At 36.3% G+C, this 27,002-nt stretch overlaps 1 protein-coding gene across 1 annotated transcript in view; it reads left to right on the top strand.

The window, feature by feature from the left end:
• MAP4K4 (mitogen-activated protein kinase kinase kinase kinase 4) overlaps positions 1–26,523 on the top strand; it is an 85,965-nt gene extending 59,442 nt beyond the window's left edge. The window contains exons 15-33 of the mRNA XM_072403128.1: positions 1,133–1,366; positions 2,428–2,589; positions 4,128–4,358; positions 5,342–5,448; positions 6,461–6,612; positions 8,215–8,312; positions 9,547–9,555; positions 10,375–10,550; positions 10,758–10,878; positions 11,662–11,844; positions 14,948–15,065; positions 15,997–16,167; positions 17,693–17,836; positions 18,800–18,934; positions 19,549–19,649; positions 20,542–20,691; positions 21,810–21,969; positions 22,082–22,221; positions 23,235–26,523. Coding sequence (XP_072259229.1) covers positions 1,133–1,366; positions 2,428–2,589; positions 4,128–4,358; positions 5,342–5,448; positions 6,461–6,612; positions 8,215–8,312; positions 9,547–9,555; positions 10,375–10,550; positions 10,758–10,878; positions 11,662–11,844; positions 14,948–15,065; positions 15,997–16,167; positions 17,693–17,836; positions 18,800–18,934; positions 19,549–19,649; positions 20,542–20,691; positions 21,810–21,969; positions 22,082–22,221; positions 23,235–23,318 — 2,676 coding nt within the window. The 3' untranslated portion in view covers positions 23,319–26,523. The remainder of the gene's footprint in view (positions 1–1,132; positions 1,367–2,427; positions 2,590–4,127; positions 4,359–5,341; positions 5,449–6,460; positions 6,613–8,214; positions 8,313–9,546; positions 9,556–10,374; positions 10,551–10,757; positions 10,879–11,661; positions 11,845–14,947; positions 15,066–15,996; positions 16,168–17,692; positions 17,837–18,799; positions 18,935–19,548; positions 19,650–20,541; positions 20,692–21,809; positions 21,970–22,081; positions 22,222–23,234) is intronic.
• Positions 26,524–27,002: the final 479 nt, after the last annotated feature.

Here is a 27,002-nt window from a genome sequence, read left to right as displayed (position 1 = left end):
AAAAAAAGGATTGTAGATTGATGAAAATTGATGTGATGTTGGATTATAGTGGTTTAACATGTTTTAGTTGCTTGCACAATATCTGTTGTCTGAGTAGTTCAAGTAATATTCAGACTGAATTACATGCAAATATCAGGCCATATATTGCTGATATTCTAAATTAAACCTGCCTGATCCCTGGGCCCATATTATTTACAGCTAAATACCATCCATACAATTACATTGCAAATTGCTTTACTTCATGGAAGAAATTTTTTTTTTTTTTTTGTTCCTATGGGAGAAAAAAACAAACGGCCTATTAGAGCCAATAAAAACCTGGCAAGGTTCTAGCCCTTCCACACCCTACCCAAGCAAAACATGTAACTTGTAACTTTTGTCCTGCTTGTGCTTTACTATGGTCCTTTCAGCAAGTTAATTTCCGACAAATGAAAAAATGGGATAGGGTAATCCTGTAATACTACACAATTTTCCAGTGCTGTGATTTAATTTACACGGATCATGCATTCTGCATAAAGTTATGGTACCAATGATTGTTTACAGGGTACTTGCATTTTGACTTTGTTTAGGATTCCTCTTTATTCTGCTTCGGATTTGAACCTCACACTTATGAATAAAAAAAAACAAAAAACAAAACAAAAAAAAGATATGAAAATGTTGCCCATAATGTAAGTTTCCAACTATAAAGCAATTACCAAGCAATACAGCCATACAAACTATTACCTGTTACTGCTACGAAACAGTTACCTATCGGCACTTGAGTAAATCTTTGTAGCTCCTGTATGTTATGATTTGCATGTCCTTATTTCCTTTTGCATTTTACCAACTAAGGGTTTATATTAACTGATTTTCGGATTCATTTTTTAGACTATTTTTGTGGAACAAGTTGATTTTTTTAAAAGGAGATCTGATACTGAATAAAAAAAATACCTACCTGTCATTCTGAAGCCAACATTGTCATTTGTTGACTTGGAGCATGTATGCAGAATAATAAATCGGTCTTTTTCTTATTTACGGATGCACACTGTTTAAACAAATGGATCAGTATCACCTTTTCTTTTTCAGTATGCTTTAACAGATATTATCTTTTTGCCTGTTCATAATTAGATTTATTAATTTAAGTATATATTTTCAGGAATACAGGTGGCGAGAGATGGAGGAACACCGGCAAGCCGAAAGGCTTCAGCGTCAGCTGCAACAAGAACAGGCATATCTTATGTCTTTACAACATGATCACCGACCGCAACCACAACAGCAGCAGCAACCACAGCCTCAACAGCCCTCTATGCCACAGCAAGAGAGAAGCAAGCAAAGTTACCTTGCCCCAGAGCCTAAAGCTCACTATGAGCAGGCTGAACGTGTACGAGAGGTAAACCTTTAGCGGGTTTGATGAATGTTTTTCAGGCAATATGCCGGAATATTCCCATGTCCTTGAATAGAACAGAACTGTTAACCTGATGTATGTTCATCTTTTTGGTGCTAGCCTAAATTCAAAAGCATTCATGTGTATCAAAACCAGTAATGTGGTGGAAATTAGCTTTGATGTCTTTGGAGACTCTCAATTTTGCCTTCTTAACTTTTTGTCATCCTCTGCTGAGTGAGATCAACCATTTGAACGCACAGATCAATACTCTTTTTAACACCTAATTGAAACTAGATTTCCTGACTTTCACCCTATACTATTGCAGTGTGCTCAAGTAGGCCTTTTTCCCAGCAATAATTTTGTCTAAAACAGCAATTTTTCATCCTTTGGTCAAAACTGGGGACACAAGAGAGAATATTAGTTCCTGATATAAATGATAGATGTGACACATGGCATGGCAAGATAACCTAGTTTGTGTGAGCTTTATAAACAGAAGTGACAAAGAGAATGCATTTGTGTCAAGATCAACTGTTATCTTTTTACTTTCTGAAAATATTCTTTACCTTTTTTTTATTAAAAAAAAAAAAAAAAAACTAATGCAAACACTATACCTAAGGACTGGTAAGCTGCAACATAAGGTGTATGGCAAGTTAAAATAATATATATTTGTTTAGTACAATACATGCACATGTTGTGTCTCTTTAAAATGCTGCAAGTTTATATTGCCCGAGATCGTGTGAGCTTCTAGTTCCTTGTACTAAGCTGCCTTAAAATTTCAGAATAGTGTTGTTGTCAAACTGAGTTTTCCCCTACTGCTCTACAGAACACCTCTTCCTAAAAATGGTTTTGAGTTGAGGATATGTGGAAGTATTCTATTCACCACAGGCAGGGCTGACAACACTGCATGGTATTTTATTGCTGCAGATGTAGAAGTGTGTGTAAGAGTTAGAACACAATAGAGAGAGACAATATAAATATCATATCCATAAGCAATATTTAAAAATCCTGAAACTTAAAATGTGTAAGGGTTTAATATTTTATGTGTTCTGTGTTGCAATATGATACAGGCAGAAGAACGCCTTAGGAAAACTAACCAAGGCTCTCCTGAAGCACAGTCAAAGCAAACAGGGAGAGTGTTGGAGCCATCAGTGCCTTCAAGATCGGAGTCTTTTTCCAATGGGAATTCTGAGCCTGCTCAGCCTGCCATGCATAGGCCAGTGGAACCTCAGGTATGACAGTGCTTACTAATGAGAAGTGGCACAGCCATCAGTGGGAGGCTTTCTTGAGAAATATGCTTACCTTACTGAATTCTAAGTATTTTATTTTTATCTTTAGCTCAAAACGGTGCTCATTATATTAAACTGAAAGTTCTTTGTTTTTGAGCTCACAACTGAACATCTGAATATTAGACTTTTATTCCTGGCAGAATTTTACAGACTTTGGCGATTTGTGAAAATGTGTCCTTGCTCTGAGGTAGCACATATGGTTGTTTATTACTTTGAATTTGTAAGTGGCTTAATAAATCTCATATTCTATGCTGACCTTATTCTGTTACAAATGATTTCTATTCACAGCATGTGCTTACTGTTCTGTACAATTCCATATTAAGCGCATCATGAATATTTCTACTGTAATGCCAGAAGTTATGTAGAACGTTGTTTTGAACTACTGTTATTTACTAACTGACTTTATAGATTGTAGATGTTTTACTGTAGGATGTGTGAGGCACAATATGATGCAGGTTGGCAGGCCTATTCTCTGACGTAGAATGTTTTTATAGTCCTTCTGTTCCCATCCATGTAATATGATTTCATGGCCTGGCTGATACCCCAAGTGGTATCAGAGAGTGAGTTATTGTTGGCTCCAGAATAATTAATGAATTTAGACATGGCCATCATGATAACCAAAATGTAACCCCAGACAAATTTATTATTATTTTGTTTTTGAGTGAAGAGTAAACAAACTCATGGAAGCAGAAGACAAAATCACCAGCACTCCAAAATAGAGGATTCTTGCTTTATTGTGGAAGCAATGCCACAACATGTTAGAAAGCCAATGTTTCAGTGCCACGTAGGCACCCTTCCACCTTTTTGTCACTATTTTGCTGGATCTTGTCCAGACTGAGAGTAGAATTGCTGTGCTGCCACTGGCTTCTGGACTTTTCAGTAAATACAATTAGGATTTTAAAAATAAATGTGAAAATATTCAAGGTACACTAACCAATCTAGAATCTTCTTAACTATGCTTACTGTGGGAAGCCATGGGTTACTGTACTTTATTACCATTGCTGTTTGTACTGCTTTTAAAAATGTTCTGATTTAAATTTTTTGATATCTTAATGTAACTGTCATTCAAAGTCTTTGTTATTCTATCTATTGATTTAAAAACTGAGGGTATAGCTTTTGCACATGTGTGAAGTACCCCCTTCTACATGGTACGTTCACACAGAAAAGATTTATTGTTCAAGACTTTTGGGGAACGTAATGTAAAATCTAAGCATTATTCTGCTGTTTCCAGTTTTAGCAAAATTTCATCTTATTCTAAAATTTTAACCTGTTGCTGTTTACATTGTTATGTGCATGTATAATCTAACATTAACATAAAGTTAACCATTGTTCGATTTTCATCTCTCCCCCTTATAACTGTGTGAGCCTGCCCGGTGTTTTGTTTTTCATCCTTCCCTGACTTTTTATGTTCTTACACTGGAATAAAAAGTCAGCACTGCCAATACACCATGTAAATGTTTTATGTCTTGTTTTCTTGTAAGGTACAATGGTCTCATCTGGCATCCCTCAAGAACAATGTTTCCCCTGTCTCGCGATCTCATTCCTTCAGTGACCCTTCTCCCAAATTTGCACCTCATCATCTACGTTCTCAGGAACCACACCCTCCCCCACGCAGTGAAGGTCTAAGTCAAAGTTCTGACTCTAAATCTGAGACTCCCGAGCCCAACCAAAGGGTTTGGGCTCGATCAGACAGTGAAGAGGTGCCTCCAAGGGTAAGGAGTAGAAGTAGTAATAGACAAAGCTCTTGTACATGTAGGTTAAGGTAGCACCTGAAACCAATACAAAATGTTAATGCATGGTGGATGTCAAGTCTTGTAAGTGGCCTCCATGTTTATTTTTTACAGAATAGCCATGTCCATTAAGTGTGCAGTATCTGCAGACTGTTTTCATAACAATTTTTCAGAAACTGGCATGCAAATCATATGCAACATATTGTTCTGATAGAAACAACGCAAGATGGCTGCCTTTTTAAATAGGTATTCTTAAAATAGATTTTCCTGTTTACATTGCCTATTGGCATAATGGCAGCACTGGCTGAGAATGATTTGTGAATTGGTATCAGTTTGACTGTACATTAGTTGGAACAGAAGCATTTGCCTTCTCTTCTACTTGCTGATTGTGTGCAAACTCCAATTTTGTTTTTCTTAGTACTGAGGTGATCTACTAAAAAAACAGCAAATATACTAAAAATACAGCAAACGGTCCACTATACTTTCATGTAGACCTCTATTTTTGTCTGTTTTGGGGCCAAAAGTTTATGGTCATTAAATATTGGTATGAGTGTCAGAAGGCATGTTTCTTAGTGTTTTGTGACTGTCAGAAAATTCAAGTTGTGGGAGCTTCTCTGTGATAGGTATATGTGCATCTCTCATATGCTTTAATAAAGCTAATATATGCTCCTGCACATCCTAGTTTGGCTTTGCTTCTTTTTGTCATGTAATTTCATGTTGCTTCAGCTATCCAATTCATTGCCACTCTTCTGAAGCAACTCTTCAAGACAAATATAATCATCATAATCATCATAAAATTAGGTTATAGTGTTTGGTTATTTGTCCAGTTTAACATATATGGTAATGTTAAATCTAATACTTTCTGTGAGCTGCTACTTTATTGATTTATAGCGTGGCATTTTGTTTTTTCCCCCTCAAACATACTAACCTATGTATATATGTATTGATTTTATTTTTTGGCAAAGGTGCCTGTAAGAACAACATCAAGATCCCCTGTGTTGTCTCGAAGAGATTCCCCTCTGCAGGGCAATGTGCAACAGAATAATCAAACCGGACAGAGGAATTCTACAAGGTATGTTTACCTAATCTTGTTGTCCTAGACTGGCCCTGCTGCAATAGTGCAGATAATGCAAATTGTGACACAAGCATAAAAACTTGCCTAATAGAAAATGACACATTCCCACTTTTACTGTAAATTTATAACTAAAGCATGGTTATTTTATTATTTATCTGCACTTCATAACATTCTCACAGACCTGCTGTAAATATATAAAGCTAGCCCCCAAATGATTTGTATAACCTTATGCTAAGGTCAGTGGCTCCATGGCTGTCAGTAACCGCCCCGGTATGTAATTCTTCATTCCCACTTGCTCAATACCATGCACATTAAGAACTGATGTTCGTGTGTGTGTGTGTGTTTTTTTTTTTTCTCTTTTTTTTAAGGAAGTAATTAATAATGAAACCAACTAGTCCTTATGATGGGCTGGTGATTTGCACCATGAACTAGTAGTGCTGTGGTCCTGAGATAAGCACACAGACTACAGCGTTTGTTTTCCCTGTTCTCCTCTAGGCTTGACACAATCTAAACCTAAATAGTTTCTGATTGGTATATGTGTAAAGTTGTGATTGGTGCATTTAGTTGGGAAGTAGGAACCAGTGTCACTGATTAGATAGCATATATTATTTTGAAGAATGGTTGTGGTCAAGCTATGGACATTTACTATTTTTTCATATATTCTTTGCAAACTCTAAATTTTCTTCCATGCTACCGGATTGGTAGCAACAATAAAGCGAAACTGTTGTCTGAAGAACTTTCAAATTTTCAGTTTCCCATTGAGCCTAATGGTTCGATTCATTGGCCCCTATATATGTGTTATAAACTGACTTTATCAAAAAAAGCTGGAGCTACTGTGCAGTAGATAAACTGGAATTGTGGGCATCTGTAACCTAGCACATGCAGGCTTTCAGAACAATTTTTGCAAAGGATTGTCTGAAAGTTTTATTTTATAAAACAATTTTTGAATAACTGAGAAAGAAAACACAACTGATATTAAATTGTGCTTAAAATCTTTGTTTCTTATTAGCAATATCGAGCCCAGGTTACTTTGGGAGAGAGTGGAGAAGCTTGTGCCCAGGCCGGGCAGTGGCAGTTCTTCAGGGTCAAGCAACTCTGGTTCCCAAGCAGGATCACATCCAGGATCTCAGAGTGGATCAGGAGAGCGCTTCCGCATGAGATGTAAGAAATGTCTTAGTATATACATTACTTGTATTTTTAAAATGTATACCCTATATCTGTACACTTCTAAATTTGCTCCTTGGATGTCAACAAGGATCACAAATTATGCTCTGGCACCGAGATTTCCAAAAAAAAGTCTTAGTATGCTTTCCTAGGACACAGAGAGTTCCCTAATGCCAATGTAATTTTTACCTATGCTGGTAAACGCTTCAAAATATATTTAAAGAAAACCGTTTTGTTAAACTGCCTAGTCCTTCTTTTTTCACTTAATATCCCATTCTATTAGACACCATTGGAAATGAGATGAGCATATCCTACCAATGTGTGGGAAATTTCATCTTACAGTTGTTGGAAGATTTCCTTTCCATTTCAGTTAATGTGGAACCCCAAAATGTTGGGCTTACTCCTCCATTTCCAATCACATTTTTGATCAGGATACTTTAACAAAGGATATCTAATGGAAACAATATAAAGCTGACAGTGGTTACAACCCCTCACCCCCCTCACCTCTGTGCTCTCAAAAATAAAAAATAATTTTTCGTTAGGATAAACATTGAGTTGTCCCTTGTGTTAAAGGGGTGAGCTTGGATGCAAGCTCTCCAAGACTGGATAAGGTAGGCTATAATGGGAGAACCTGGGTGATCTAGCAAACTGGAATGGATTTCCTAAAAAATCATTTGTTATTTGATGGAAAATGTTTTCAATCCTGGGCCACATCTATTCCAGGTTTGCTGAATTACCCAGGTTTTTTGTCTATCTCCCCCTGTTTTGGAGAGCCTAATTAAATCAGGCCCATTGTGTTAAGTCAGAGAGCTTAGGTGCAAGGTAAGACAATTCTAAAGATCACCTAATTCTGCTGATTGTCTATTAACACACAGGACCTATTTGCTGAGATGTATTAATGTGCAGCTCATTTATTTTGAGTACCCCTAAAATGCGCATATACACTTTTTCCAAGGAGTGCACCCCAAAACACAGCTGTAAGCACAGTTGAGAATTCTTGTTTTTGTGCATTAGGGTGCTACAAAAAGTATTCTAAAACACACATGTACTCAGGCCTTAACATGGTTTGTGGACACACACAAAACAATGCATGAGCCACATGTTACTGCAGCACATATAGATGAGTGGGCCCTAACACCATGTATAGAGACATCTATCAGTAAGTGTGAATAAAGATGGAGCTTAACTTCTTGGGTTAGGTGACAAATGCAGTGGTTCGAAGGTTCTTGGTATATCAATCAAAAGAAAACCTATATGAAAATTGTATTGATAATACACATTTATTTTTTGTCAAGCGTGCAGTTTACTACTTTACCTACATTTAACTGTATAAATGTGCATTTCATTTGAAATGCAATTTTTTTGGTTTAGAGTAAATACTAACTTGCTATGCCAAGTTTTAGGTTTGAGAATCATATACAAAAAAAAGGTTACACGTGTATATCAGTAATTACTTTCTGGGAGAAGGTAATTCTAAATAAACTTTTTTTTAATATATATTTATTTTTAGCTGATAGTCTTGTATAAATAACAATTTTAAGTTTCTCTATTTTCTTGGACTTTTTTAATTAATTTTGTAATTGCCCCCCAAAACACCAGCTTCATCAAAATCAGAAGGGTCACCATCCCAGCGCCCTGACAATACAACCAAAAAACCTGATGAAAAGAAAGATACTGGAAGACCGGGCAAGCCTACTGTAAGAAAATCTGCTGTTTAAAATGTTTTTTTTTAAACCTCTGTATAGTATGTCTCTGGTTATGCCTTAAAAGTTTTATTTATGTTAACCAGTTGCCGCATGCAGGGAATACTTTGATGTCTAATTTATGAAAGCTGCTCACAGATTTAGGGTTGGGGCACAGGGAGGCACGCAGATGTCAAGCATGTCAAGTCTAACCCCTATACCCTAGCCAGTTCACCCTAGCTCTAGGGGCCGGCACTAGGGCTAAGCGCCTAACTCTGAATGAATGAGAGCTGCATTTGCTGCTGGGGTTTAGGAGGGCGGATTAGCCTGCTGATAACTACATATGTCAGTGTAACTTAAGCCTTAATCCACACACTTCAGACCTCTGTTTCATTTGAATTTGGCATGCAAAATTTACCAACACTACCATTAATTTGTCTTGACTTTACATCAAAAATAGTGTCTGGTCTATAAGGGCCTGCATTTTATTACTTGTTTAGTCACTGGGCAAACATTTTATCAGCCTTGCCATAGCCAACAATACATCATAACGTAAACCAGAGAGATCCAGAAAGACATTGCTAATTGTATTGTAGAGCACATGGGGGAGCATATCAGATTACATAACATCGGTTCATTCTATGATTTTATCCTAATCTGTACACTACACCAGTTGTCTCCAAACTTTTCGGACCTAAGGACCACTAAACTTACGGACTCTGTGAGCCGGGTATCACTCAAAGGAGAAGAAACTTCCCTCAGAGTGATGTCATGATGACAGAACCCACCACCCTGAGCCTGCGATACATACAGGGGACATGGTTCGCTGCTGTGGCCAGTGCCCCCCTCTCCAAGCATGGTCGACGGACCGCAGGTTGAGGACCACTGGTCTCCGTGCTCTCACGGCCAAGCTGTTGGACAGGCGCATACCGGGGTTTGAAGACCCCTGCACTACACTACAGATATCTATAGAACATTTTTGGAGCTTCAAGGATTTGTTCCAAGCATTATCTGTGGCCTCATCAAGATTTTTTTCGTCAGTGAATTTGAAAATCCAGCTCATATCTTTTTGTGTTCAAGAGCTGAATTAGCATAAATGTAACCTCTTTCTAAAGATTAAAAAAAAAAATTAAAGTTCGATAACATTTGTGTTACCATTCTGTTGATTTGTATTTTTTAATATGTCTTCCCGGTCTGCTTCTGGTCACCACATATGGTACAACTTTATTCTCTGTTTGGACACATCCAGGGAGAAGTGGTAAGTACATTAGGTAATAAACATACAATATATTACACATATTGAAATATATTTAAATGCTGCAAAAAATCATTTTAAAAGTTTAATTATATTTGATACATGCTGGTCAAAATATTAAAAACGGCAGTTTCTTCACTGCTTTACCTGCTTCGTTATTGTATTGATTAAGCTCAGCAGTAGTGTAGCAGGACTTGTGACTGCTTTGCTACATTTGAAAAAGAAAACCCAATATGTAGCTTCTATAGGGACTATTTTAGCCATTAATGGTTAAAACAGAGGCTAGATAATAACTTGAATGAACTGCTGGATTGAACAGATTGGTGTGTTAGTTCATTGTCAGTGCCCAGATTAATAAAATTCTAGTGACTGCAGTCAGATAAAATGGGTAACACAGCTGTTGTACAATCTGGAAATGATGGGTGCCACCCTAGACCAGGCCACCCATGAAATTTGCTGCCATAGCTCCCATTCAAACAGTCCTTTAAGTTGGTGTATGTTTAAAATTATTTCCCAGTTCAACAGTGCTTCATTACAAAAGGCAGTGGCAGTGAAATGCCAGGTTTTTCAGGCCTGTACTGGTAAATGTAGATGATATTAGGACAGTAACTTTGGTATTGTGACCCTGTTAGTTTCATTGATTTCAGACTAGTAGTGGTTTGTTTTTAAATGATGGCTGAGTAGGAACCAAACGACTGGCTATTTCTGTTGGCCACCCTTATATTTTTCCTATGGTAGATTGAGGTCTAATATGTTATTAATACATAAATGTACATCATTTTCTGGTCAAAACTTTTTTGTACAATATTTTTTTTACTTCAGGACTTGACTGCTTTGGCGAAAGAACTCCGTGCTGTAGAAGATGTACGGCCCCTGCATAAAGTAACCGATTATTCTTCATCCAGTGAAGATTCTGGCACTACAGATGAGGAGGATGATGACATAGAGCAAGAAGGTGCAGATGAATCAACCTCGGGTCCTGAGGATGCCAGAGCGATGTATGTTTATTTTAACCTCTCTTATGGGGGGTATTTATTCATTATAAAATGCTGACGTGAAAGGAAGTAAACTGCTAGCCAAATATATGTAATTGTACTTGTCGTTTTCCTAAAAAAAATCAAAATTAGCTTCATTGGCCAGCACCTCCACTTTCATATTTTGACCTTTTTATGCAATTATTGACCTTTTTATGCAATTTTATGCAGGTCTTCACTGAATCTGAGTAATGGAGAGACTGAATCTGTAAAAACAATGATTGTTCATGATGATGTGGAGAGTGAACCTGCCATGACTCCTTCCAAAGAAGGCACTTTAATCGTCCGCCAGGTATAACCCCCAGTCTGTAAGATAATATAGCCAACTCTTCCATCCATTCTGTTCATTCCCTTGCATTCTGTCTTCTGTAATATGTTTTAGCAGTTAGCATCCATTCATTATCACAGGCCTTTATTGTTTCTGTGCATGATCAGTAGTTAGAATCCTTTCATTTGCTGCTTTCTGCATGTTTTGCACAGGCGCACTCTACTAACTTTCTAATTAGCCAGTGGTTTTCTGAACCAGAAGACTGTGCAGAACTTAAGAATAATCAAGCAAGCGCAGAGCAGACCTTTAGTAACCAGTCCTATTTTAGGAAAAAGATGATTAATCTGATATTTCCTTTTTAAGACTAATATTTCAATTGGGTGCATAAACTGTTTTACACAATACTAGCTTTTGCTTCAGAAAATGCAGAATTTGTAAACATTTGACTTCATGCTTGCTGGTCCACCATCTTGGTCAAGGGTGCTAGCTTCTCAGAACTTTGAGTGCACTGCAGTAAATCTTCATCTAACATGTTTTAACTGGCACTGTCCAAAACCCCATACCAATTGGTTGTTTTGCCTTTCAACATTCAAAAGCCATTTTAAGCAAACTAAAGCGGGAAAAATGGCTTTTATTGTAAAACCCTTCACCTCTCACTGTGACCTCAAGACATGAAGTTACTTGGCAGCTCTGACTGTCCTACCCCTGTCAGTAATGTGAATTGTAATCCAACTTTTAGAATTTGCCAGGGATAGTATGTACTAAAGCAGCACTTGAACGAGACAAGTGTGACTGTTTTTTCTACAGAGTACAGTTGACAAAAAGCGTGCCAATCAACTTGAGAGCAATGGCTTTGCGGGGCGCATTCACCTCTTGCCAGATCTCTTACAGCAAAGCCATTCCTCCTCCACCACCTCTTCCCCATCCTCAAGTCAGCCGACACCTACCATGTCCCCACAGACACCCCAGGACAAGTTAACTGCTAATGAGGTATGTCTGACACTGGCTGCTTACTTAGGAAATAGGATGGTGACAGTTACTGGTCACATGCTTCCCTGTTAACACCACTCTAATTTTTTTAGTTTGTACAGAACTAAATACTTTTAGTCTATATTCATGTATTGTAATGTCATCTGCATGTTTACTGTCCATTAAATTTACACAGCACACTACAATTTCATTATTGATTAAGCAACAGTTGACATGTCTCTTTTTCATCCTCTGTGTTGTTCCAAACTCCTTCTCACATGCACTGAACTATGTTTATGTATTCGTTTGTCAGTCACGCTGGTGTTTCTCATTTGCTTTGGGATGCAGGCTGAACCCTAACAATATAGCTTTGCAAGATGTTCATGTGGGGAACATATTTTTAAACTTTATAGGATCTATTTGTAACAACCCAGAAAACTTTTTAGAACCTCAAAGCCTTGTTCAGATGACTAATAATTGTTGATTGATTGTGATTGTGTTAGGTCACTTTAGCAACTAGCATTCAAACCCTGTACACAGCAGCCTTTTCTGTTTTATGAGGAAGAAAGGGAAACCTACAAGTTGTAGGTGCCCCACTGAGGGGACTAACACATTCCTGGTTAATAGTTGGTGCTTTCCGGCATGGCAGATTGTTAAACTACTACTACTACTGGGATTCCTTTAGTCACACAAAGTTTTCACTTCACTGTCATTTCCTTCACTGTCTGTTGGTAATATTCTTTGGCAGCAATAATTACTAAAGCATCAACATCTGTTATTACACACAGAAACTAACATTTTGGTAGCACTTAATGGGAGTTATCAACAAAGAAAACACTGCTTTTTAATAGTTGTATGTAGAAGACTTAAGGAAAGTTTGCCAGTCATGCTTGACGCGATTTTTCTCCTCTGGAATAATATTAAATCAGTTCAATTAATTCTAGATATAAGATATTTTAAAAGCAGCCGGCTTGGTTCTTGGCTAAGAGGCTGCCATACCTAGTTAATTTTAGTCCAAAGCAGAGTTTTCCTCCAGATTGCTTGGAACCTTCACAGCCTCTTTATTTTACATACACCTGTTTATTTTTACCTGTGGATAACTGGTTTGGAAATGACCTACTTCTGGTCTAATGTAACTTCTGCTTTCATAATTGTACATTGCATATACTTTAAAAAATACAGTCAGATTTGTGTCTATGCAGTCATTGTGCAACCATTTTGATTGATTTCTGCATGTGGCCTGTACACTTCTTTCTTTTAATATACAAACTGTCCAAGTTCAGTTGGTTTAGTAATTTCATACAGGTTCATAAAACAAACCACCATATGAAATTTTCTGAATGATGATTTGGCAACTTTCTTGTTATTTATGTGTCTGATTTACTATAAGCTGCTACCTAGGAAACCTATTTTTACGAGTTATTTTAGGCATCCCATATTCTTTTCATATTTGCCTCAGTGTTAAGTTTGTGATTTGTCTTACGCTCTCTGCCATGCCTTTTTCTTTGTTTGTGCCAGCCATTACACAGCTAATATTGCATTTCACCCACTGTACTTTATTCATGTAATCAAAATCTATCCGTCTTGAATGTAGTGTATAAGTGTTCCACTTCACGTTAACACACATTGTACTATAAAACTGTATTTTGCTAAATTTCCATTTATCAATTTATCTAGCTTTGTCTCAATATTTTCTCTTGCAGCATGCGCAAGTTGTTCATTCACATCCATTTACATTTTGTAAAAGAAAAATTTACTTTTCTAATTGTCTTTCTTTTTAATTAACCGACTGAGACACTCAATTGTAAAGAGTAGGAAGCAAATCTGTCAGTTTTAGCAGGCTTTTGTCACAGGGTAACTTTCAACTGTTCAATCCTGAATTTACAGGCAGAAAATCAAAAACGGACATGAAATTATAAATACATTGGTAAATTTAGTAGCTAAAATAAATATATGCAGAGATATATTTATTTTAACATTTCCCCAATACTTGTTGCTGCCAAATATCCAATAAGATCCTTAACTTCCTGCAGTATGTGCTGACAACACGGTGCTTCTGTGTGAAATCCCGAGCACATTGCCATACCCCAAGTTCACTCCCAAGGGGGGAATAAATTAGGCAGGCTGACAACACTGCTTGAGATTTGGTTTCACAGAAGTGTCTGTGCACTATTACCGGTAGCAGTGCAGTGGCTTTCCAGCAGAATTGGGGGGTAGTTCTCTTAAAATATATGCAATTATTGCAGAGATGTACTGAATGTCTTTTTATTACTATTTGGCTTTAAAATACAGATAAAAGATTACCAGACAGGTGGTAGTATAAAATTATCCTTCACACAAAGGTAACCTGCAGGTTGGTGTAGATTTTTTCCAAATAGTTTGTTTAAAAAGGAAATATAAAGGAAAAACAGGAAATATAAATGCCGGAAATATCACATTAAAATTCACAGCTTTACTGCAGTTAAAGATGTTTAAAATATGATTTGTTTTTTAAATTAATTGTTAAAAAAACACATTTTTAGTACACTTCTGTGTACATAAGTAGCATTAAAACTTTGATGTAAAAAAAAAAACTTTAGACAAAAGAAAATGATTATGTAAAGCAAAATGCTTAGTGTATATATGATACCGGTAGTTTAATTCCACAACAGTGTAGAAATGACATTAACATATATTTAAACATTTCAGCTACTTTGAAATAAACTACTTCCATGTGTATATACACTATAGTCTGTTCTATTCATAGGGATGTATTTATAAATTATTCCCATATTAATTTGTTCGAAAGTCGTCTATAATATTTGTTATTTACACATTTGTAATATACATATAGCAGTTCCTGTGCATTACGACAATTGGCCACTAGGTGGCAGAACAAGTAATTGTTTGAATAGGCTCTGAAACAAGAAATGTATTATTAAAACATCTGTCAGCAATTGCAGACAAATTGATAGGAAAAATTTAAAGCACCCAGTTTTTTTTTTTTGCCCCCCCCCCTTCTCCGCTTATTAAACATTGTACTTACTACTGCTTTATCATCTTCTACCATGCACCTTGCCAAATTTTGGTTAAACTTTGATGTTTACTTATGTTTTTTTTTTTTCTTTTTTTTTCTTGGCTTCAGACCCAGTCAGCAAGTAATACCCTCCAGAAACACAAATCTTCCTCTTCCTTCACACCTTTTATTGATCCTCGGTTACTACAGATATCTCCGTCCAGTGGTACAACTGTGACATCAGTGGGTAAGTATCCTTTTAGTATTAATCACTTGTTCGCCTTATACCATTGCTACATTGAATGCTGTATAGTGACTGATAACTGGATTTTAACCTAAAAACAAAGACCCTATATATTAGCCATTTTTTATAAGCATTTACTATAATACTGATATGCAGATACTGTAGATATATTGATATATCCATCCTAATTAACCTTTCTTCTGACTTTCTGTAAATATAGTATGTGTTTTTGTGCTCCAGGCTAACGGCTACCCTGCTTCTAACAACCTTTACATTATCGTTGACTTTACCAAACATAGGCAGGAAAGAAGTCTTCCTCATTAGCTGTGCAGTGAAAGAACTCTGGTACCGTGATTAGCAGTTGCCCACCGGCAGTACCCATCAGTGAAAGTTCATTATGTTCAACATTCTACTTTGTTTTACTCTGCCATCTTGCTGAGCTGTACATGGTTACTGTCAAGTGACCAGAAATGTATTTCAGTTCTGCTATATTTGAAAAAGATGAAAGCACATCTAACCTTTATTTCCACACCCTGTGCATTGCTGGCTACATTGTCAGTAAAGGTTTGATTCCCCATTGCATGCAGTTCCCATTTTGTTTATCCCTAATGTTCTAAATTATGTCCAGCATGCTGAATTATATGGGTCTAATCTCCTCAGTTTCTTTATGTCCTTATTATCAACTCATATTTGCAGGCCTTTTATCAGCCCTAATTTCACCTTTCAGTTTGTTTTGTGTTAATGTAGGATCATTTATATCACTTAGTCCCATTAGTGGTGTCTGCCTCCCCCACCCTGCTTGCTATGTGCAGTAATAATAAAGCTGACAATGAAACAACAAGGTTTTGTCATTGAACATGTAACCGCTTATATCTTTCAGGTACTTACATGCGCACACTGGAAGCTAACCTTAAAAATACTAATTTTATTTTAGTGGGATTTTCCAGTGAAGCGCTGAGGCCAGATGCAATGAGACAAGATCCTACAAGAAAAGGATCAGTTGTTAATGTTAATCCCACAAACACAAGACCACAGAGTGATACGCCCGAGATTCGTAAATACAAGAAGAGGTTTAACTCTGAGATATTATGTGCCGCACTTTGGGGTGAGTTTTTTTCCCAACATGTAATAATACCTTGACCTAAACTTTTCACTGCGTAAAAACGTAGCACTAGGATCTGCCTAAAAGTTACCTTGCAGTAGGGCTACCCTAACCCTGCAAGGAATAAACAACTTTTTAGATCCAGGAGATGTAAAGTGCTCCCAACAGCTAGTGAAGTTCCTTTTGCTTTTGATTGGCTTGTTGGGTAGAAAAGCAATGCATTGCCCTGTAATTGTTTTAAAAGCATTTCTGACATTTAATTTGTAAGCAGTCATGACTTCATTAGAGGGGTTCCCCACATGCTGTTTTTTTATACTGTACAGCTACTGCACATTTACATATTGGTTCCATTTAGGTACTTGTGAAAGCCATCTAAAAAGAAGAAATGCTAACAATTCAGTCAAGCCATACATATTTGGCCTGTTGAAAACCCAAGCTTAGGTAAAAAGTTCTGCAGATTCCCATGGGCAGGTTATTATTGAGCAGGTTATGGGCAGGAAAACGTATTTGAATCAAAATATTTCATTTTTTTTTATTCTAAAAGGCAAACATTGTCGGTTTATAACCTTTTAAGGTTCCCTCTGGAAGAAAACAAAAACCAGTATTAAAAAAAAAAATGCTTAATGGGCCAAAGTAGCCATTCATAATAAATCTGGGATTAAAATGGTTAAACCATTTCAGACTTATGAAGTATGTTTTCTTGTGAATGAAAAGTTTGGATGAAAAAATTATGATGTAATAAAATTTTGCACAGTCTATTTCACCTGTATGTGTTATGTCCACTAGAATCTTGACATTTTAGGTAATTTCACTACATCTCTGCGTAATAATAAATTGGCAAAATATAAATACAGTTTATTAATAATTTTACTGTCAACGGAGACTGTAAATTATAGCGCTCCAAGACACCAGGAGTTCAACACCTTTGGGCTTTGTGGGCTGCTGAAGAGGCCTCAGGGAGTAGTTTCTCTCTGTAAAAAAAAATAAAAAAAAATAAAATAAATCCATTTTACCCTAAACTGAAATCCATTGTGTTTTAGTTCAGCTCTAACAATAAACTATGTGCAGAATTCAGTAGTCATAAGTTCTTCTTTAACTGTTATACTTCATTGGTGGAACATACCTTGAATACACAAATATATTTCAAATTCCACCAAAAGCTTTTTTTTTTTATCAATGTTGTTAATTTTTTCTTACCTACCTATGGGTTTACAGTAATCCAACATCCTGCCTTGTGACTTACTAGACCTATTAATCAGGGTTTTTTTTCTTTTTATATATAATACGCATAGTAAAAACTTTGGCATGTTGAACTTGTAAAATTATTTTTTTGTAAAATAAAGACTACCATTGTACCCAATGTTTTTGGCTTTTATTGGAAAGTATTAGAAGTATACATTGCTGCCTTTAAACAAGTTACTAGCAAATTTTGGCTGGTTTATTGTTCTAGCAATTACTTTGCTGGGTACTTTTTGCCAACATAATTATTGCATGTCATAATTCGTTTTTTTTCCCTATCTTTACATAGGGGTTAACTTGCTGGTGGGTACAGAAAGTGGATTAATGTTGCTGGACAGGAGTGGTCAGGGAAAAGTGTACCCCCTCATCAACAGAAGGCGATTCCAGCAAATGGATGTCCTTGAAGGTCTCAATGTTTTGGTAACAATATCAGGTAATGTACTATATGTAAGATATGCTCAGGATACATTTTAATACTGTTTGTGTGTGTATATGTGTGTGTATGTGTATATATAATATGTGTATAAAATATAATAGTGTTCTCCCCAGTTCCTTTTATCCGGGTGCACCACCCAGCACTTTTCGGCAACCACCTGACTGTTTTTGAGTGGTTACTGATGAGTTGGGTCATAGTTCGGGGGCTTCCACCCGCCTACAGTTTCTTCCCACCCACCATAAATAAATTTCTGTGTTGAGCTCTGTATATATATAATTTCCTAAATTTAGTTTAAACATAGACGTGTATGAATTAGATTGTAATAGATTTAAAAATTTATCTCTTAGTTTTGTCAATACTTAGAGAAACTAAACTCAAAAGTGCAAAAAAAACAAACCAAAAAAACCTACGTTTAATCCTGCAGCGTAGTCCGATCGTTCCGGGGGGTGTCTTGCATCGAGTCCCCAATCGTCCCGTTTTCTTTTTTTTTTTTTTTTGCCAATCTCACTGCCTCCCGGGATGCCTGATGTAGGTATCCCGGGAGGCTTTGCGCTCCAATTTCCAACAGAATTTTTACCTTAGGGTTGTCTGCCCTTTTATGTAAAGGGGAAAATTCTGAGTTTGGTATGCTTTTAAGTTGATTTACTTGACTACTTACGCCATTTCCATTAACTGAACATGTTGCGCTATCAATGTGAGTAGCCATTGCTTGTTTTTTTAGATTGCAAGTTCTTCCATAATTTCTTGGTATATCAAAACCTAAAACAATCATGTGCATATCGTGTATGCCCTGTCTTGTTCTAGGTTAGGCAATCACTATGTATTAATGGAAAGTAATAATTGAAAGGATAAGGATGGTGGCTTTCAGAATTTGCACTTTTAAAATCAAGAGCTACCACAATTTGTTTTTAAACTTTGAGGGGCAATTCTTTTCTTAATTATACATGTTTTAATTTTCAGGAAAGAAAAACAAGCTGCGAGTGTACTACTTATCATGGCTAAGAAACAAGATCCTTCATAATGACCCAGAGGTGGAAAAGAAGCAAGGCTGGACAACTGTGGGGGATCTGGAGGGTTGTGTACACTATAAAGTTGGTAGGTATCTGCTCCTTAATCTTCCCCAAGACAATTACCAGTGTGAGTGGTTTAACATTGAGATATCACAGTATATTTACACAGTTAATACAACCCCTTAAGCCAAACAACATGAATGTTTCAAGGTAGCTATTGGTTGTTTAAGAACAGGATGTGAGGTTTGATGGTTGTTGAACCACCCTGTTCTAGTTGCATTTTATCCTGTGTCAGGCAGTCCACAAATAGTAATAATGCTCTCATTTATGTGGCTGAATTGCAATCAAATTGCTGGAGTAGAGAGGTTAAACAGCATTATATAAGGAAGACTAAAGCTGAAAGCTCACACCCATGTATAAGCATGGGCTTTCCAGTTTGATTAGATGACCTTTTTTTAGGTCTATTGTGGACAGTTTGTCCTCTGTCCAAGATGTTCTGTTTCTGAGTTAATTTCATTTTTACTATGCCCAAAGTTTTCACTATTACCTGTCTTATTGCAAATTCCCATCAAAGAATGTATGCAATTATTTCTGTACATATTTCTGAGAAATGTAATGTTTTAATTATCTTCTATAATGTAGAGATATTCTTATATCTTTATTGATTGTTTTCTGTTCTTTCTTTTTCTTGCTTTTTAGTAAAATATGAGCGCATAAAATTTTTGGTAATTGCTTTAAAGAGTTCAGTTGAAGTCTATGCTTGGGCTCCAAAGCCGTATCACAAGTTTATGGCTTTTAAGGTGAGTAACTTGATTTAATTTTATTATGTAGTCTGATAAGCAGAAAAGGCCCTGTTTGTCCCCTTACGTAGTGCAAGTATGTAAAAACAACACAAGAAAATCATTATGGCCATTTCTACTAGACTTACTGGCAAAGTAGCTCACATACTTTATTTGTATATCTCTTGATCATGCAGCAGTGATATATTTCTAGCAGAGTACTGAGAAAAATGTCACCATTATAGATCGCCTAAACTGACCTGAGAGGCACAAATTGCACAAGGAACTCCCAGCAACCTCTGGAGCAATCTTAGGGTTCCATGAAATCCTGTTCTAGAGTATGTCAATATAATTACGAAATCAAGAGTTTGGATGGAGGGAGTCTGTGCTTCTTTTTAAATAGGCATCCCCAGCTGATGGCCTTTGCAATAACACTGAGGGCAGGGGTTGCTGCTGTTTTTGCTGATATTTGCAATCAATATATTTTCTATGCTTTATCCAGATCAAGGTTTAGAATGTCAAGGACTAGCAGCGGCACTCCCTGTCAATGTATCAGTCACATTGTTGATTCTTTTGGCGCTGATGTAACATGCCACATTATATCTCGTGTAAGCGGAAAATGTTACTTTGCACTTAAAAGGAATTTTTTTAAAATCAATGTTGTGCCATTGCCATGTCATGCCAAATGGAAACAAAATTGTAAAATGAAATCTATGCTTTTGTTTTTAAAATTTTTAAATGATCACTGGGAAAAAGCTTCTTTTTTACTTTTGTTTAATTATGGTTTATAGAAAGTTAACAAAGTTAGAAGAAATGATATCCCAAAATATATATTATTTTGCTATCCCAGGAAATGGGAACAACATAATTGTATGAATTTATTTACCACATAAACCAATGTGTTTTATTGCAGTCATTTGGAGATTTGGTACACAGACCACTGTTAGTGGATTTGACAGTTGAAGAAGGACAGAGGTTGAAAGTGATCTATGGTTCCTGTGCTGGGTTTCATGCCGTTGATGTGGACTCAGGAGCTGTCTATGACATCTATTTACCAACACATGTAAGGAGCGTTACTATAAAAATACAAACAACTGTTTGGTTTTTAAAGCATTGGTTTTGTAGTTTTTTGTTTTTTTTTTTGTATGTAGCTCTGGAGATTTATGAAGCTTCATAGACTCAATGGAGGTACCAAGACTAAAATTAGCAATGTGTAGACTATGAATAAACCCTGCTATGATGTACAAATCTAGTTTTTTTAGATCAGTGATTTCAAATATGTGGTGGGTATCATCAATACTGATTTATCCTCCTTTTCAGTAAATAAAAGTGCACAGGACTCATGCATAGCATAATGTTCCCTTTAATGTTGGCTACTATTAACAGCGGGAGTGAGAACAGTGGTATTTATGTAACCAGACAGATATGTTTCCATGGGTCTACCGACATTTTGGGGAGTGTAATGTGCCTTTAAAAACAGACTCTCTTGTAGGGAAGATCACTGTGGTGAGAATTAAAGGATGTATACATAGAGCCTTAATAAAGCAGGGATTTTGGATCTTGATCAAAACTCTATAGCTATAACCAGTCCAGTTAGAATCTATACTAAAGGCTTTCTAATGATATTTAATTTGCAACAAAGCATTGCAGTGGTGTACAACCTCTCAAGACCAGAAAGAGTGACAAATTTGAAACCTTGTATGCAGCACATATGGACTATTATAAGCTTTCAGTGAGACATACACTAAACAAGCAAGTAGATGGCAGAGAACTATGAGAAAGTGAAGCATGCGCTGTAGTGAAAAAAGACATGGGCATTAAACAGTTAAGCTGTGTAAAAACTCATTGGTCATGAATCGAACTGGAATATGATATTCTATTTTTTCCTTAAACTTACCAGGGTGTATCTGTAAAATGATAGGCTGTTTATTTATTGAATGTAGGTTACCTGTTATCATTAATATGGCTTATGGTATACAATTATTTTCAACACTGATAAAAATAACTAGTGTCCTAAAGCCTATACCATTTTTAAACCAATCATACTTTCTAATAAAATTTATATGCAGGTTGTTTTTTTTTTTTTTTTATTCCAGGCCTTATACAGATCCGTGTTGTGCTGCAGTATATCTAACGTTGCCTCCTTTTGATTCTATTTTTTTATGTGATTTTGATTTTTAGATCCAGAGCAGTATCCAGCCACATGCTATTATCATCCTCCCAAATACAGATGGCATGGAGTTGCTAGTTTGTTATGAAGATGAAGGAGTTTATGTCAATACTTATGGCAGGATCACCAAAGATGTGGTTCTACAATGGGGAGAAATGCCTACATCTGTTGGTATGTTTTATGTAGGGCTCTGTTTGAATATATACTTCTTTTGCCTAAACAGTTCTTCCATGGAGTTTTTTTTTAATTGGAATTATAGTTTGTCTTTTGTCTTTCTTTACAGCATATATCCGATCTAACCAGATAATGGGATGGGGTGAAAAAGCCATTGAAATTCGATCTGTAGAAACTGGCCACCTTGATGGAGTATTTATGCATAAAAGGGCACAAAGACTAAAATTTCTGTGTGAAAGAAATGATAAGGTAAATATATTTAGGACAACAAGCACTATTTGATGGATTTTAGGAGACCATATGAAAGGTTTATAGCTATACAAACAGATTATGTTCCTGTAGCTAAAGTTTATACAGGAAAAAAAAAAACAGAAATTGTTCTTGTTTTTCCTGATTTTCATGACCATTAAACTCCTGCAAAAAAAGATATGTTTGTTGGCCTCCACTATCTATAATTGTCAAGCTGAATGCCACCTTTGTCACACTCCTAAAGTGGAACTAAAGTCCCACTTTGTAAACCTACAATCAGTCAGGTTGTTATTGCATAAAGGGACAGACAATGCCCCCTTCTGCAGTAATTCTTCTTACCTGCCTGATTACTGTTCAGCTGTCAAATGTCCTTGCATGTATTAAGAATGAATCAACAAATATACTGTCCCAGCATGACCAATCAAGATGGACAAAGATTGCATCCAGGAAGAAAAGAAGAAGAAAGATGATGACACCCCACCCCCTGCAATGCAACAGGGTTAGGTGAGTATTGCAGATTTAGTTGTCTGGGCATCCTGCAATTTTCGTATATTGCCAGAAAGAAAGAAAATAAAACACAATGGTAAGAGTTCTCATGCTTAATATGCAGTGTTGTTTTACAGTGATAAAGCTTTCCAAATATAATTACAAATTTCATTTTCATAAAGCAGTCCCTATATTCATATGAATTTAGTATTCTATTGTGTAACTAGAGTTGCCTTTACAGATTTTGTTATAATCTTTTATTCTTATTGCTCCTATCCAGTTTAAAAAAATGTCACGTCTTCTAAATGTACCAGTTTGTTAATCTTGTAAATTATGATCGTAGGCAGATGACTACAAATTATAGTGGGATAGGGGGCAGCACCCCTGAATTGCTATATTGAAGTTTTGATTCATAATTTTGCATTTCATTTGACTATACACTGCTACAATGCTGCCAATGTTCAATCAATTCCTATCTGTAGTTTGTACCTTATGTCTAACTCTTACCATTTTTCATCACTCCTCAGGTTTTCTTTGCTTCCGTACGGTCTGGTGGAAGCAGTCAAGTGTATTTCATGACCCTCGGCAGGAGCTCTCTTCTCAGCTGGTAACTCATGGAACTGCTGATACCTCCCCTAGAGTCTTCATAATCTCCGTAACTTGAAACCATTTACAACTGGAGTACAACCTGCGCACTGATGTTGTTATATTTGTTCAAGATGGAGTTTGCATTCATTTAGTGGATCTTTTTTTGTTTCTAACTTAGGGGAGAAGATGACAGGACTTTTATGCAGCTTGCAAGGCAGCTGTGTCTGTAATGCCTGTCAGGTGCTGTAAACATCCGAAGTTTGGCAGGAACAGCAAACTTCTACTAACTTAGACACTTCCTGTTACTTAATTTACCATGTACATGAGAAGTGCAAAAACCAGACCACACTTAAAGCACCCAAACAAATGGAGTTGTTTGTAACACAAGAGGGCAGACCAGGAGCAAGCCTTTGTGATGATGCACAGCCAGGCTTACTAATATTTCAGTTATTTAATTTAGTGGGGTTGTTTTTTTTTATTTTATGTTGAATCTGACTAAGGAAAGTTCATATAATAAAATGTATTTATAAAATGTGAAGGGCAGCAGCTAATGTTTTTATTTTTCACCTGCACAATGTTTTTGGGCCAATGTTGTGCATTGCTGATCTTTGCCTAAGTTCATGTAAAACATTCTCTTTGACTTCCTTGACTCATGTCCCTACAGAATGTGTCACAGTATTAGCGCTGCCTCATCCATAGTTTTTTTTTGTTTTTGTTTTTTTTTAAATATTTCCTAGATATCTGCAGTTAATGTGCACGCAGTAAATCAACCTAAACTTGTACTGTAGAAAGGGAACAAAACAGGGTTGCGGAGTTGGATGTTACAGGCAAATTTCCAATCAGCTTATTATTTCTCCTACCTCATTCTGGGCGATGCACAAACCCTTTTGGTGCCATGACACCTGCAGCATGTTTGCAGACATCCTGGACACTCAAAGGCCTGACAAGAGTTTCTCTCATTTATCTTTAAAATGTTTTTGGCATATACCGTGAATGTGTAACCTAATACCAAATTTGTGCCAGATTGATCTTTTTGGCCAAGTTCGGAAGAGGCACAGAATTCTTTTGTGGCAGTGACAAAACACTGATTAGGCCTATTTGGCTTTTGTGTGAATTTTAACCTAATTTAAATTCACCCTCTGTTTCACATTTATGCGTTTGATCTGAGACAGTAAGGTTTCACTTTCTGTGAAATGCAGATGTAGCATCATGGAAGGTCTGTGTTTTAGGCTAGTTCTCTGAATTGTGAAATATAGGACAATAGGAGGGACATGGGGGGGGGGGGGGCTTATTCATGAAGGGGAGCTACATATTCCTTTTGTAAGAATGCAATGCACTAAAACAATTCTACGAATGTAGTTAATGCTTATTCATAACTGACATACTGTTCCTGTGTTTAGATGTAAGATTCCCAGTTCAGGCTTTTTTATGAAAATATGAAAGTTGGCTTTATTTTCTGAGCGTTTTGACATTTGTAATAAATGTCTGGACAGGAATGACTTATTCAATGGCTACCCATTCTTTATTCAAGGTTCCTGGAGTGTACAGTTGTGGTTGATGTAGCAATGCACAGTGTCATTATCATTCAACCCTTTAAAAAAAATGTTTTTTTTCTGGTGTGGGGTACAATGTTGACAGCTGCCTTAAGCTGTTCATTTGTGAACAGCTTCTCTTTCTAATATAGACTACTCTTCCTTTGTTTCTGCCATTGTATGAAACATATTTTTTTGTATTCTTGCTATTGAATGCGCAGTCTGGAAAATGAGCTAGCATGTACTCATGCTGGTTCTGACTAATGGTATTAGTGCAAGCTGATATGAAGTAAGGACTGAGCAGATGAAGGAGAATCTTTTCTTAACTGAATAGTTCTCTTAGTATGAGCACTACTCTACAGCCACCCCTTTGCATACACACTTTTTTCCATGACATGAAAGCCTTATAATGAATGGCAGAAACATTTGTTTAGAATTTGTTTTCCCAGTAGCACTGAAAACGATGCTAACATGTACATTTATTTCAATTTCAGTTATAAAGGGCAGTGGACGCATAAAACTGTTCTCATAAGAATTTTGAGCGTAGTCTAATAAAACATTTTCTAACCTTTAGTTCCGTTTGACACTTTGGCTTGTGGGGATTTTGTCCCATTGATCTATGGGGCTCTGTTAATAGGTGTTTAACATTGTGCCTGCCTTTAAGTGCTTGTGTGCTTTGCAGCTCCTGAGCACAGCGTGATCACTGTCCACGATAGAGAAAATTGCATGAATGACAATATTTAGGCTCTTTATTCACTGAGACACTTGCAAGGTGCTTACTGTACTCATCATGATGTTTAGTGAGTATTCACATCTGGTTGTCTCACATCTGGTTGTATCAAACAGGAGGATTGTTTATGTAGTTGAAGATTATGTACAGTCTGTGCAATAGTTGCAAAGCACAAGGATGGCAGTGTGGGGGTTCTTGTTTGTGCATTCTCTTAACACCACATTGGTCATGTAATTTCATTATTCTTTCTGTTGGTGGTAATCCAGTCCTGTACTTACATTCTGATGAAGTCAATAATAACTTCAAAAAGACTACGCATTAGAAATGTTCTTCGATTAGAACTGCTGGAAGTTCCTATATAATATTTTTTTAAAAAGTAGTCCTGGAGTCCCCAAAAACTGATGTCTTTGCTGTTTGTTTTTCTTCCAGCAAACATTCTTTCCAACATGTCCTACTGCAACTTTGTAATTTAAAACCAGTATTAATAGCAAAAACCACTATGTGATGAATATGGACAATACCTTTAATATCAAAAAGCAGAATACAGTTGCTCCTTGGTTTAGTTAATGCATAAGAAATAATATTCTTGTATGAATAACTTAAACTGTATGACTGCAGTGTTGCTTCCCTTTTTCTGTTTTATGCACATGTTACATTGGAGAAAATGTTTACATTTTTGTTAAACTAATGTGCATCACCTATTTATGTTTTTTTTAAGTGAATTTTTGCATAATTTTAGTAATTCACATTTTGTGACCTATAACCTCAAACTTTTCTGAATAATAATAGTGCGAAAAGATAACCGTGACAAACTGCATACAATTACTAATTGTTAAACTGCAAAGCAGACTGGTGTCAAGTAAACATTCTCAGACATTTTGCAGTGCTATCTAACTTATGTCTACTGTGTTTCATGGAAATTCCTATTTTCCCCATTTTTCCTTAAATAAAATAAAATTACACCTATGGATATGTGGATCATTTATTTAAAACATTCTTAACATTTAAAAATGTTATAAAACCCTTGTTTTTAATAATAAAAATGTTTAAATGTTATCTACACTACTGGTAACTGAAACAATAGAATTTGCAACATTTACAACTTGGTAATTAGACCTGAAACCTTTTTTGAGACTTAACACACTGGGTCTTGTCTGTCATGTACCTTTCTGATATATTCACCAAAATGACATAAAGGCAGTAACATACATTACCAAAGGATAACTTAATAAATTGCTAATATATAGTGCTGTATGTGGTCTTGGGTTTAAAAAAATAAATAAAGCTATCACTGATTCCTTTCTTATTACTGATTCCTTAATATAAAGAAATGGGGCATGCCAAGGCTGAGTTTGCAAATGGCAACATAACGTGTAATGAAAAGATGAAGCAGATCCTCCTTGAACTTGAGCGAATCAGGTAGGTCAATAATTGAAAGGGATACG

This window comes from Pyxicephalus adspersus, chromosome 1, assembly GCF_032062135.1.
Source record: "Pyxicephalus adspersus chromosome 1, UCB_Pads_2.0, whole genome shotgun sequence".
Lineage (NCBI taxonomy): Eukaryota > Metazoa > Chordata > Amphibia > Anura > Pyxicephalidae > Pyxicephalus > Pyxicephalus adspersus.
This window is presented reverse-complemented; position numbering and strand designations above follow the sequence as displayed.